The 14,383-nt window shown below is 50.1% G+C and overlaps 1 protein-coding gene across 4 annotated transcripts in view; it reads right to left on the bottom strand.

Annotated features, from left to right (window-relative positions):
• LOC141069375 (uncharacterized) overlaps positions 1–14,383 on the bottom strand; it is a 50,259-nt gene that overhangs the window by 5,941 nt on the left and 29,935 nt on the right. For all 4 annotated transcript variants that reach the window (XM_073558863.1, XM_073558864.1, XM_073558865.1 and 1 more), the window contains 2 exons: positions 13,195–13,358; positions 8,508–8,605 (listed from right to left, as the gene is read on the bottom strand). In XM_073558863.1, the coding sequence (XP_073414964.1) occupies positions 8,508–8,605; positions 13,195–13,358 (262 nt within the window). The remainder of the gene's footprint in view (positions 1–8,507; positions 8,606–13,194; positions 13,359–14,383) is intronic.

The raw sequence follows: 14,383 nt of genomic DNA, 5'->3' as shown, positions 1-14,383 counted from the left end.
TGCTCAGTGACTACAGGCTGTGTCAGGTCGGTGTCAGCAGGATTGTGCTCAGTGACTACAGACTGTCAGCAGGATTGTGCTCGGTGACTACAGACAGTGTCAGGTCGGTGTCAGCAGGATTGTGCTCAGTGACTACAGGCTGTGTCAGGTCGGTGTCAGCAGGACTGTGCTCAGTGACTACAGGCAGTGTCAAGTCGATGTCAGCAGGATTGTGCTCAGTGACTACAGGCTGTGTCAGGTCGGTGTCAGCAGGATTGTGCTCAGTGACTACAGTGTCAAGTCGGTGTCAGCAGGATTGTGCTCAGTGACTACAGGCAGTGTCAGGTCGGCAGGATTGTGCTCAGTGACTACAGGCAGTGTCAGGTCGGTGTCAGCAGGATTGTGCTCAGTGACTACAGGCAGTGTCAGGTCGGCAGGATTGTGCTCAGTGACTACAGGCAGTGCCAGGTCGGCAGGATTGTGCTCAGTGACTACAGGCAGTGCCAGGTCGGCAGGATTGTGCTCAGTGACTACAGGCAGTGCCAGGTCGGCAGGATTGTGCTCAGTGACTACAGGCAGTGTCAGGTCGGCAGGATTGTGCTCAGTGACTACAGGCAGTGTCAGGTCGGTGTCAGCAGGATTGTGTTCAGTGACTACAGGCAGTGTCAGGTCGGCAGGATTGTGCTCAGTGACTACAGGCAGTGTCAGGTCGGTGTCAGCAGGATTGTGCTCAGTGACTACAGGCAGTGTCAGGTCAGCAGGATTGTGCTCAGTGACTACAGGCAGTGTCAGGTCGGCAGGATTGTGCTCAGTGACTACAGGCAGTGCCAGGTCGGCAGGATTGTGCTCAGTGACTACAGGCAGTGTCAGGTCGGCAGGATTGTGCTCAGTGACTACAGGCAGTGCCAGGTCGGCAGGATTGTGCTCAGTGACTACAGGCAGTGTCAGGTCGGCAGGATTGTGCTCAGTGACTACAGGCAGTGTCAGGTCGGTGTCAGCAGGATTGTGCTCAGTGACTACAGGCAGTGTAAGGTCGGCAGGATTGTGCTCAGTGACTACAGGCAGTGTCAGGTCGGCAGGATTGTGCTCAGTGACTACAGACAGTGTCAGGTCGGTGTCAGCAGGATTGTGCTCAGTGACTACAGGCAGTGTCAGGTCGGTGTCAGCAGGATTGTGCTCAGTGACTACAGGCAGTGTCAGGTCGGCAGGATTGTGCTCAGTGACTACAGGCAGTGTCAGGTAATAGAAGCAACAAGGCACTCTTCAAATAAATGGTAGTAGGTGCACAAGTATGGTCTCCAGCCCACGTAATAATGTAAAAGAACTTGGCACTCAAATGACAAAGTGGATTAGATCCTTTGTTTTATTTGCATCCAGATTGTATGTTAAACGTTTTAGATCTGACAATGCATCTTCATCAGAACTTCTCTACAAAAGCATATATACAAAAATAGAAACAAATCTATATTATTGAGTGTCATATTTTTAGAGAAGATAACAAACATTAGAATGCATAAGAATAATATATACTTCAAGAAACAAGGTTGAGCTATTGTCAAGGAATATAAATCTTGTCAACAGTATCTTGAAGGTGAATCCCAGGTGTGAAGTGACCCGTGAGGTAAGGTATATAAATCGATGTTAAGGAGATATCCGCCAAAAATACCTATAAAATCTACATCAGAGGTGAAACCATGATCAAGGATATTATGGAGTTCCGGTAACAAGGTGCCGACCAAAAAGTGAAAGGTGACAGTAATACACGTGATGTGGAAAATATGTGTTTCCTAAAAAAGAGCAAAGAAAGAATCCTATATAGCGGGATCTTTAAATGATTATCATATGCAGAAAATATTGACAAATGCTTAATGGTATTAGTGCAAGTGAGTGACCGCAGGAACCTCTTTAGAGTGAATATTAATAGTCCCTGGACTTAATATATACCTGAATTTAATATATATAAGGAGAGGTAATGCGCTGGTATAGTGATCTAAGGCACTTATTTTGTGTGGCGCTGCAATGACAAAAATGAAAAGGATTGCCCAATATTGCTTAATATATATCACTCCTGGTGCGATGTGGAAAACTATGTATTATATTACCTGCTTCCTCTAGCCTCAAATATCCTGCGGTGTGACCGCTGAAGTGGATGACGCCAGGGAAACTGCGGTGTGACCGCTGAAGTGGAGGTCGCCAGGGAAACCGCTGTGTGACCGCTGAAGTGGAGGACGCCAGGGAAACCGTGGTGTGCCCGCTGAAGTGGAGGACGCCAGGGAAACCGCGGTGTGACCGCTGAAGTGGAGGACGCCAGGTCACTAGAATGTATTTCCGGGTTTATATGACCCAGCGGGGACACTCCCCTAGCTGCGTCATCATGTCTGTACCCTCCTGGCATAGCGGTCACGTGTAGCCTGGGGTGGACAAACCTGTCCACGTCATCGCGCCTGCGTCTTGCAGATCCAGCGTTCATACTAATCTATGGAGGAGCGCGCCTGCGCTATTGCTTCTCCCATGTTATAGTCAGGACAAGGCGAGAGGTGTGACTGAGCGTCACCGCATAATGGTCACATGATATATTCATCTTGCGCCTCGATAGAAGAGGGTATGATAGGACAAAGAAGCTCAAAAAAAGAGAGAGGCCTATTGGATTTTCACTCTACAGACCTTGGAGCCCAAAGGACTCAAACAGAGACTATGACACAGAGTTTTCTGTGATATGAACGGTCGTTGACTGATATTGTGGACATTTCGAATGCTTTGTGTTTTAAAGAACCTATTTTGACCATTATTTTTTCTTCTTTCATATAGAATCGTTAGAATTGGCTCTTCACTTCCTCACAGGGAACAACTGTTTCACCTGGTATAGTATTTTTTCACCGCCATCTTTACGTTTACACAGGACGTTCATTTCCCCATATGACAAGGTTAAAACCAATCTGATATAGTTTATTCTTACTATACATCCGAGTTTCCACACTAACTCCCCTTAGTCTAAAGAATCTTAAAGACATTTTACCTACATTTTTTTAAAGAACGTAGGTAACATACATCCAATTAGTTTAATAACAGTGTTATCTTTCCCTTATTAGAATGTCTTGTCAATAATCCTTATATTTAGTCACATAGATCTTTCAAGTGAGGCTAATATACATAAACTTAAACGAAATAAGTAACGTAGGCGCAAGATGAATGTATCATGTGACCATTATGCGGTGACGCTCAGTCACACCTCTCGCCTGACTATAACTTGGGAGAAGCAATAGCGCAGGCGCGCTCCATAGATTAGTATGACCGCTGGATCTGCAAGATGCAGGCGCGATGACGTGGACAGGTTTGTCCACCCCGGGCTACACGTGACCGCTATGCCAGGAAGGTACCGACATGATGACGCAGCTAGGGGAGTGTCCCCGCCGGGTCATATAAACCCGGAAATACATTCTAGTGACCTGGCGTCCTTCATTTCAGCGGTCACACCGCGGTTTCCCTGGCGTCCTCCACTTCAGCGGGCACACCGCGGTTTCCCTGGCGTCCTCCACTTCAGCAGGCACACCGCGGTTTCCCTGGCGTCCTCCACTTCAGCGGTCACACCGCAGGATATTTGAGGCTAGAGGAAGCAGGTAATATAATACATAGTTTTCCACATCGCACCAGGAGTGATATATATTAAGCAATATTGGGCAATCCTTTTCATTTTTGTCATTGCAGCGCCACACAAAATAAGTTCCTTAGATCACTATACCAGCGCATTACCTCTCCTTATATATACTAAATTCAGGTATATATTAAGTCCAGGGACTATTAATATTCACTCTAAAGAGGTTCCTGCGGTCACTCACTTGTACTACTACCATTAAGCATTTGTCAATATTTTCTGCATATGATAATCATTTAAAGATCCCGCTATATAGGATTCTTTCTTTGCTCTTTTTTAGGAAAGACATATTTTCCACATCACGTGTATTACTGTCACCTTTCACTTTTTGGTCGGCACCTTGTTACCGGAACTCCATAATATCCTTGATCATAGTTTCACCTCTGATGTAGATTTTATAGGTATTTTTGGCGGATATCTCCTTAACATCGATTTATATACCTTACCTCACGGGTCACTACACACCTGGGATTCACCTTCAAGATACTGTTGACAAGATTTATATTCCTTGACAATAGTTCAACCTTGTTTCTTGAAGTATATATCATTGTTATGCATTCTAATGTTTATCTTCTCTAAAAATATGACACTCAATAATATAGATTTGTTTCTATTTTTGGATATATGCTTTCTTAGAGAAGTTCTGATGAAGATCCATTGTCAGATCTAAAACGTTTAACATACAATCTGGATGCAAATAAAACAAAGGATCGAATCCACTTTGTCATTTGAGTGCCAAGTTCTTTTACATTACAGGCAGTGTCAGGTCGGCAGGATTGTGCTCAGTGACTACAGGCAGTGTCAGGTCGGTGTCGGCAGGATTGTGCTCAGTGACTACAGGCAGTGTCAGGTCGGTGTCGGCAGGATTGTGCTCAGTGACTACGGTCATGGGCAAAAGTTTAGAGAATGACACAAATATTATATTGTCACATGATCTGCTGGCCTCTGGTTTTTATGTGTGTTTGTCAGATGTTTTTATCACATACAGAAATATAATTGCAATCATATTATGAGTAGCAAAAGGTTATATTGACAGTTAGAATGAGTTAATGCAGCAAGTCAATATTTGCAGTGTTGACCCTTCTTCTTCAGGACCTCAGCAATTCTCCCTGGCATGCTCTCAATCACCTTCTGGATCAAATCCTGACTGATAGCAGTCCATTCTTGCAAAATCAATGCTTTTATTTTGTCTGAATTTGAAGGTTTTTGTTTGTCCACCCGTCTCTTGATGATTGACCACAAGTTCTCAATGGGATTAAGATCTGGGGAGTTTCCAGGCCATGGTCCCAAAATCTCTATGTTTTGTTCCCTGAGCCATTTAGTTATCACCTTTGCTTTATGGCAAGGTGCTCCATCATGTTGAAAAAGGCATTGTTGATCGCCAAACTGCTCTTGGACGGTTGGGAGAAGTTGCTCTTGGAGGACATTCTGGTACCATTCTTTATTCATGGCTGTGTTTTTAGGCAAGACTGAGAGAGAGCCCATTCCCTTGGCTGAGAAGCCACCCCACACATGAATGGTTTCAGGATGCTTGACAGTTGGCATGAGACAAGACTGGTGGTAGCGCTCACCTGGTCTTCTCCGAATAAGCCGTTTTCCAGATGTCCCAAACAATCGAAAAGGGGATTCATCAGAGAAAATGACTTTACCCCAGTCCTCAGCAGTCCACTCCCTGTACCTCTTGCAGAATATCAGTCTGTCCATGATGTTTTTTTCTGGAGAGAAGTGGCTTCTTTGCTGCCCTCCTTGAGACCAGGCCTTGCTCCAAGAGTCTCCGCCTCACAGTGCGTGCAGATGCACTCACACCTGCCTGCTGCCATTCCTGAGCAAGCTCTGCACTGCTGGTTGCCCGATCCCGCAGCTGAAACACTTGTAAGAGACGGTCCTGGCGCTTGCTGGTCTTTCTTGGGCGCCCTGGAGCCTTTTTGGCAACAAGGGAACCTCTCTCCTTGAAGTTCTTGATGATGCGATAGATTGTTGACTGAGGTGCAATCTTTCTAGCTGCAATACTCTTCCCTGTTAGGCCATTTTTGTGCAGTGCAATGATGACTGCACGTGTTTCTTTAGAGATAACCATGGTTAACAGAAGAGAAACAATGATGCCAAGCACCAGCCTCCTTTTAAAGTGTCCAGTGGTGTCATTCTTACTTAATCATGACAGATTGATCTCCAGCCCTGTCCTGATCAACACCCACACCTGTGTTAATGGAGCAATCACTGAAACGATGTTAGCTGGTCCTTTTAAGGCAGGGCTGCAATGATGTTGAAATGTGTTTTGGGGGATAAAGTTAATTTTCTAGGCAAATATTGACTTTGCAAGTAATTGCTGTTAAGCTGATCACTCTTTATAACATTCTGGAGTATATGCAAATTCCCATTAGAAAAAATGAGGCAGTAGACTTTGTAAAAATTAATTTTTGTGTCATTCTCAAAACTTTTGGCCATGACTGTACAGGCAGTGTCAGGTCGGCAGGATTGTGCTCAGTGACTACAGGCAGAGTCAGGTCGGTAGGATTGTGCTCAGTGACTACAGGCAGAGTCAGGTCGGTAGGATTGTGCTCAGTGACTACAGGCAGAGTCAGGTCGGTGTCGGCAGGATTGTGCTCAGTGACTACAGGCAGTGTCAGGTCGGTAGGATTGTGCTCAGTGACTACAGGCAGTGTCAGGTCGGTAGGATTGTGCTCAGTAACTACAGGCAGTGTCAGGTCGGTAGGATTGTGCTCAGTGACTACAGGCAGTGTCAGGTCGGTAGGACTGTGCTCAGTGACTACAGGCAGTGTCAGGTCGGTAGGATTGTGCTCAGTGACTACAGGCAGTGTCAGGTCGGCAGGATTGTGCTCAGTGACTACAGGCAGTGTCAGGTCGGCAGGATTGTGCTCAGTGACTACAGGCAGTGTCAGGTCGGCAGGATTGTGCTCAGTGACTACAGGCAGTGTCAGGTCGGCAGGATTGTGCTCAGTGACTACAGGCAGTGTCAGGTCGGCGTCAGCAGGATTGTGCTTAGCGATTACAGGCAGTGTCAGGTCGGCAGGATTGTGCTCAGTGACTACAGGCAGTGTCAGGTCGGCGTCAGCAGGATTGTGCTCAGTGACTACAGGCAGTGTCAGGTCGGCGTCAGCAGGATTGTGCTCAGTGACTACAGGCAGTGTCAGGTCGGCGTCAGCAGGATTGTGCTCAGTGACTACAGGCAGTGTCAGGTCGGCGTCAGCAGGATTGTGCTCAGTGACTACAGGCAGTGTCAGGTCGGCAGGATTGTGCTCAGTGACTACAGGCAGTGTCAGGTCGGCGTCAGCAGGATTGTGCTCAGTGACTACAGGCAGTGTCAGGTCGGCGTCAGCAGGATTGTGCTCAGTGACTACAGGCAGTGTCAGGTCGGCGCAGTTATACTGATTACACCGATACCTGCTGATGAAATTCGTCTTGTGGTTGTTGTGGAATCTTTATTGTGAGTTCTGAGTTAATGATATGCTCATGCTCCGGGGCAGCCTGTGGGCGGGGCTGTGGGGATACTGCTCATATTCATGTGTATGGCTTCTGACAGGTCACTGATCCCTCACTGACACACCCCCTAATTTACATAATGACTATATATTGAGGAAGAAAGCGCCTGCGCTGCAGCATGATCGCATGTGTAATGTGCATTTAATTCTGTTATTTAAAACTATAAATTCATGCAGTAGCAGATGTCGGCGATCCAATAGCGGGTACTGTGCAGGCACCGGTGGCGCCATCTTGCTAGAGAAAAAAAAAATTGTCTCCACTAAGATGGCGCCTGCGCAGTAACCGCTTTTGGATCTCTGATAGCTGATAGGCCGGTTTCACATTTGTGTTAAAGGCCGCAGCGTCGGCCTGCGCATGGCCGCCGCTAAGCCCCGCCCCCTGCCGCGCCTCCGCCGGTAGCTCCGCCTCCGGGACCATGATGCTGCATGCATCCTCTATCTTTATCACTGAGGACGCAGGCCGTGCGCAGTATGCGTTTGGCGGCGCCTGCGTCCTTTTGACGGTGCTCCGACCAGTGCCAAACACAACCTGATGCACTTTGGTTGCGCTCGGCGCACCGTCAAAAGGACGCAGGCGCCGCCAAACGTATACTGTGCACGACCTGCGTCCTCAGTGATAAAGACAGGGGACGCATGACGCGTCATGCGCCCGGAGGCGGAGCTACCGGCGGAGGTGCGGCAGGGGGCGGGGCTTAGTGGCGGCCGTGCGCAGGCCGACGCTGTGGCCTTTAACGCAAATGTGAAACCGGCCTAACTGCGCAAGCGCGGCCAGTGCGATTTTCAGACTTTTTTTCATTAATTTATTTATAGCTTTAAATAAAAGAATTAAATGCACATTACACATGCGATCATGCTGCAGCGCAGGCGCTTTTTCCCTCAATATATAACATTCATTATGTAAATTAGGGGGCGTGTCAGTGAGGGATCAGTGACCTGTCAGAAGCCATACACATGAATATATGAGCAGTACCCCCACAGCCCTTCACACATCCCCCACAGCTCCGCCCACACACGAATATGTAAGCAGAGCACCACAAAGCTCCGCCCACAGCACAGAATCTCAGTAACTGAAAACTACAAATGCAGATTCCACAACAACCACAAGACGGATTCATCCTCAGGTATCGGTGTAATCAGTATAACGGCACCGACCTGACACTGTCTGTAGTCACTGAGCACAATCCTGCTGACAGGTCACCTTAATGTTAAAGCCCTCAGATGTTACCATGGTGACCCCAGAGCAACCACAATAGCACAATTCACAAGCACCAGATCAAGTTCAGCTTTGGAAAGTGGAATTACTGTAGAAAGTCAGTTTTAATTCTCATGTCAGAGACTACCGGGCGTCGATGGCAGGTCGGACACTTAACACTCACTTTCTATCCGCATGAGCCAAGTATATGGTCACCGGCTTCCCTTCAATTGAGAGCGGAGGTATCCGGGTACGCATCAACGTGGTGAGACGGACGGCTTCCTACAAGAGGAGTATACGGTATATACACACCAACAAAGTAAGAGAACCCCCCAGCGGAGACAGTCAAGGCGAGTTCTACATGAATTCCCTGAAGAGCGAGAATCAGACTTTCATTGTGAAATGTGGTTCAGAAAAAAGTACAAACACAACTCAAGAAACTGGCCTGGACTTGGGCAGAGTGCAAGGGATATCAAAAAGTCTACACACCCTTGATAAATGCCAGGTTTCTGTCACGTAAAATAATCCTGCTAGGAAGAAATACTGCAAGACTTCTCCCCCATAACCTGCAAAATTCACTGAGAAACAAATGGAAATCATTTTGACAGAACATAAAAATACCTACAATAATGTGGTTGCATAAGTGTGCACACCCTCATATCAGGGCTGGGGTTGTACTCCGAATCAGCCAATCACACAAAGTAGTCAGCCCTCGGCCGCCGTCATTTACAGCGACTGATTAACCCCAGAGAAAGCTGCTCGCTGAGGATTTTTCTGACATGTTCTGGTCTGTAAACAGCTGACAACACAGCAAAGGATCTCAGTGTGGAAGGTTGTCAGGGGAAGAAATTAAAACATTTCTCAAGCATCAGAGGGCGCCATACACAGGAGATGTCCCCGCAATCTGTGGTGACCTGAAGAGGGCGCCGTACACAGGAGATGTCCCCGTAATCTGTGGAGTCCTGAAGAGGGCGCCGTACACAGGAGATGTCCCCGTAATCTGTGGAGTCCTGAAGAGGGCGTCGTACACAGGAGATGTCCCCGTAATCTGTGGAGTCCTGAAGAGGGCGCCGTACACAGGAGATGTCCCCGCTATCTGTGGTGACCTGAAGAGGATGCGGTATGCAGGAGATGTCCCCGCAATCTGTGGTGACCTGAAGAGGGCGCCGTACACAGGAGATGTCCCCACAATCTGTGTTGTCCTGAAGAGGACGCCTTACACAGGAGATGTCCCCGCAATCTGTGGTGACCTGAAGAGGACGCCGTACACAGGAGATGTCCCCGCAATCTGTGGTGACCTGAAGAGGGCGCTGTACACAGGAGATGTCCCCGCAATCTGTGGTGACCTGAAGAGGGCACCATACACAGATGTCCCCGCAATCTGTGGTGACCTGAAGAGGGCGCCGTACACAGGAGATGTCCCCGCAATCTGTGCTGTCCTGAAGAGGACGCCGTACACAGGAGATGTCCCCGCAATCTGTGGTGTCCTGAAGAGGGCGCCGTACACAGGAGATGTCCCCGCAATCTGTGCTGTCCTGAAGAGGACGCTGTACCCAGGAGATGTCCCCGCAATCTGTGGTGACCTGAAGAGGACGCCGTACACAGATGTCCCCGCAATCTGTGGTGTCCTGAAGAGGGCGCTGTACACAGGAGATGTCCCCGCAATCTGTGGTGTCCTGAAGAGGACGCCGTACACAGGAGATGTCCCCGCAATCTGTGGTGTCCTGAAGAGGACGCCGTACACAGGAGATGTCCCCGCAATCTGTGGTGTCCTGAAGAGGACGCCGTAGTACGGCGTCCTCTTCAGGACACCACAGATGTCCCCGCAATCTGTGGTGTCCTGAAGAGGGCGCCGTACACAGGAGATGTCCCCGCAATCTGTGGAGTCCTGAAGAGGACGCCGTACACAGGAGATGTCCCCGCAATCTGTGGAGTCCTGAAGAGGACGCCGTACTGTGGTGTCCTGAAGAGGACGCCGTACACAGGAGATGTCCCCGCAATCTGTGGTGTCCTGAAGAGGGCGCCGTAACACAGGAGATGCCCCAACAATCTGTGGTGACCTGAAGAGGGCGCCGTACACAGGAGATGTCCCCGCAATCTGTGGTGTCCTGAAGAGGACGCCGTACACAGGAGATGTCCCCGCAATCTGTGGAGTCCTGAAGAGGGAGCCGTACACAGGAGATGTCCCCGCAATCTGTGGTGACCTGAAGAGGACGCCGTACACAGGAGATGTCCCCGCAATCTGTGGTGACCTGAAGAGGACGCCGTACACAGGAGATGTCCCCGCAATCTGTGGTGACCTGAAGAGGACGCCGTACACAGGAGATGTCCCCGCAATCTGTGGTGTCCTGAAGAGGACGCCGTACACAGGAGATGTCCCCGCAATCTGTGGTGACCTGAAGAGGACGCCGTACACAGGAGATGTCCCCGCAATCTGTGGAGTCCTGAAGAGGGCGCCGTACACAGGAGATGTCCCCGCAATCTGTGGAGTCCTGAAGAGGACGCCGTACTGTGGTGTCCTGAAGAGGACGCCGTACACAGATGTCCCCGCAATCTGTGGTCTCCTGAAGAGGACGCCGTACACAGGAGATGTCCCCGCAATCTGTGGTGTCCTGAAGAGGACGCCGTACACAGGAGATGTCCCCGCAATCTGTGGTGACCTGAAGAGGACGCTGTACACAGGAGATGTCCCCGCAATCTGTGGTGACCTGAAGAGGGCTCCGTACACAGGAGATGTCCCCGCAATCTGTGGAGTCCTGAAGAGGGCGCTGTACACAGGAGATGTCCCCGCAATCTGTGGTGACCTGAAGAGGGCGCCGTACACAGGAGATGTCACCGCAATCTGTGGTGACCTGAAGAGGGCGCCGTACACAGGAGATGTCCCCGCAATCTGTGGTGACCTGAAGAGGGCGCCGTACACAGGAGAGGTCCCCGCAATCTGTGGTGTCCTGAAGAGGGCGCCGTACACAGGAGATGTCCCCGCAATCTGTGGTGTCCTGAAGAGGGCGCCGTACACAGGAGATGTCCCCGCAATCTGTGGTGTCCTGAAGAGGGCGCTGTACACAGGAGATGCCCCCACTATCTGTGGTGACCTGAAGAGGGCGCCGTACACAGGAGATGTCCCCGCAATCTGTGGAGTCCTGAAGAGGGCGCTGTACACAGGAGAGGTCCCCGCAATCTGTGGTCTCCTGAAGAGGACGCCGTACACAGGAGATGTCCCCGCAATCTGTGGTGTCCTGAAGAGGACGCCGTACACAGGAGATGTCCCCGCAATCTATTGTGACCTGAAGAGGACGCTGTACACAGGAGATGTCCCCGCAATCTGTGGTGTCCTGAAGAGGGCGCCGTACACAGGAGATGTCCCCGCAATCTGTGGTGACCTGAAGAGGACGCCGTACACAGGAGATGTCCCCGCAATCTGTGGTGACCTGAAGAGGACGCTGTAAACAGGAGATGTCCCCGCAATCTGTGGTGTCCTGAAGAGGACGCCGTACACAGGAGATGTCCCCGCAATCTGTGGTGACCTGAAGAGGGCGCTGTACACAGGAGATGTCCCCGCAATCTGTGGTGACCTGAAGAGGACGCCGTACACAGGAGATGTCCCCGCAATCTGTGGTGACCTGAAGAGGACGCCGTACACAGGAGATGTCCCCGCAATCTGTGGTGTCCTGAAGAGGACGCCGTACACAGGAGATGTCCCCGCAATCTGTGGTGACCTGAAGAGGACGCCGTACACAGGAGATGTCCCCGCAATCTGTGGTGACCTGAAGAGGACGCCGTACACAGGAGATGTCCCCGCAATCTGTGGTGACCTGAAGAGGACGCTGTAAACAGGAGATGTCCCCGCAATCTGTGGTGTCCTGAAGAGGACGCCGTACACAGGAGATGTCCCCGCAATCTGTGGTGACCTGAAGAGGACGCCGTACACAGGAGATGTCCCCGCAATCTGTGGTGACCTGAAGAGGACGCCGTACACAGGAGATGTCCCCGCAGTCTGTGGTGACCTGAAGAGGGCGCTGTACACAGGAGATGTCCCCGCAATCTGTGGTGACCTGAAGAGGGCGCCGTACACAGGAGATGCCCCCGCAATCTGTGGTGACCTGAAGAGGACGCTGTAAACAGGAGATGTCCCCGCAATCTGTGGTGTCCTGAAGAGGACGCCGTACACAGGAGATGTCCCCGCAATCTGTGGTGACCTGAAGAGGGCGCTGTACACAGGAGATGTCCCCGCAATCTGTGGTGACCTGAAGAGGGCGCTGTACACAGGAGATGTCCCCGCAATCTGTGGTGACCTGAAGAGGGCGCCGTACACAGGAGATGCCCCCGCAATATGACAGATATAGAACTGCTGCAAGAAGTTACCGGCAATGGCCACCAATCAGATGTGCCAAGCGATCAACCCCTGACCCCAAAACACTGAAAGTCAGAAATTCACAGGGGACTACACCAAAGTATTAATGTAAGGGCGTGGAGATTTTATGCAACTGCATTATTTTACTTACTTTTCTTTTTCCACCTGAAAAGATTTCAGTTTCTCAATGGATTATGTACACATTATGGGCGACATTAGAGGGAGGAAAAATAGTTCTGAAATGCTTCTCCTCGGTAGGATTGATATACACCATATGTCAGGGAGGGGTGCGGTAAATATCAGTGTGACCGTGACACAGAGGAACGAGGTGTAAAATGCAATCTTTTGGGGCATACTAGAGCCCAAGGCCCCGCTTCCACCCAGGGTAAGACTGTCGGCCAGCACGTGTCCCCACCCGATAACATCCAGGACACTATGGGAAGATCAGGGGTGTAACCCAGATTCACCGAGAACGGCCGTAACCCCAGAGTCGCCCGTCTGCCGCAGTCCGGATCACTACCTTGTGGCTCCTGAGTTCAACGAAGGCCATCTTCTCCTTATTGTTCCGGCGTTTATTTTTCACCATTTCGACCTTATGCATTGCCAGGTGTGGCACGAACGGCCTCAGGGCTTTCAGCACGTGCAGCGGTGTGGTATGTGTCTGGATTCCATTGATGGCGATGACTGTGGATTGAGAAGATGACAAGTCTTTAATAAACTAGTACAACGGTCCCTCCGCCAGCGGCTCAGAGAATCTAGTCCTCCCTGAACTGCTGCATGATCTGAACCCTCGGCCCCCATAGTCCCACACACAGTCTTTGAGTCCTGCCATGATTTAGAGTCCTTCATATTGGACTCAAACAGACGGACCGCTCTTCAGAGGACCAGGGAGAGGCGGCACGCCCGGACCCCCTTTCTACAACACTGGATTGCCCAGTTCTGAGCCTCCCGTCTATGGGGGTCTTGGAGGCACCAGACCAATACACACGCTGCTTATTGCCAATTCACAGACTTGAGGTTCAGGTGTGGAGAGCCACCAAAAAGATCTTTAATTCAATTACACAGTAGCAGAGTCCCCCTTATGGCACAACGATGCTCCTCCCGAATTGCTAATTACCATGAGGCGCAGTTTGGATGGAACTTAGGGGTGAAGACCAATATCCAGGGTGTCTTAGTTCCCTTTGATCAATGTTGCTTTCTATAAGAATCTGCGAGTAAGACATGTCCTAAATACCCAGTTAGTCAGGCAGGAGATGCTCCTCAGCACCACTGTTGTTGGAGGCCAAATGGAGGTCAGTAATAGCCTCAGTGTCAGAGGAGAGGAAGATTGGAGCGAGGACTCGACCGCCCCACAACATATTTCACCAGCAATATAACAAGCTAGTGTGTCTGTATATCTCTCTCCATCAATGCTATTTGACTCCTAGCCAGTTACACAAGGTGGGGAGACCCGTCACCGCTGATTGCCATAGGTGTGGGGAAGATTTTATACACCCAATGTGGTATTGCCCTCTTACTGGAGACTTTTAGAAAGAGGTCCTGGCAAACCTCATGGAGATCATACAACCCCCTGTACCCCTCTGCCCTAAGTGCGCTTATTAGGAATCCTTGATGACGAGACCTGGCCTCACCTCGCAGTCTTCTCAGTGACACATTGTATTTGGCTGGCATGGCCATCACCATGAGATGGATGGATATAAGACTCCCAC

The sequence above is a fragment of the Dendrobates tinctorius genome, unplaced genomic scaffold, assembly GCF_039654945.1.
Source record: "Dendrobates tinctorius isolate UK_male_01 unplaced genomic scaffold, ASM3965494v1 ptg000261l, whole genome shotgun sequence".
NCBI lineage: Eukaryota > Metazoa > Chordata > Amphibia > Anura > Dendrobatidae > Dendrobates > Dendrobates tinctorius.
Note: the sequence above shows the minus strand (reverse complement) of the source record. Positions and strands in the feature narration are given on the sequence as shown.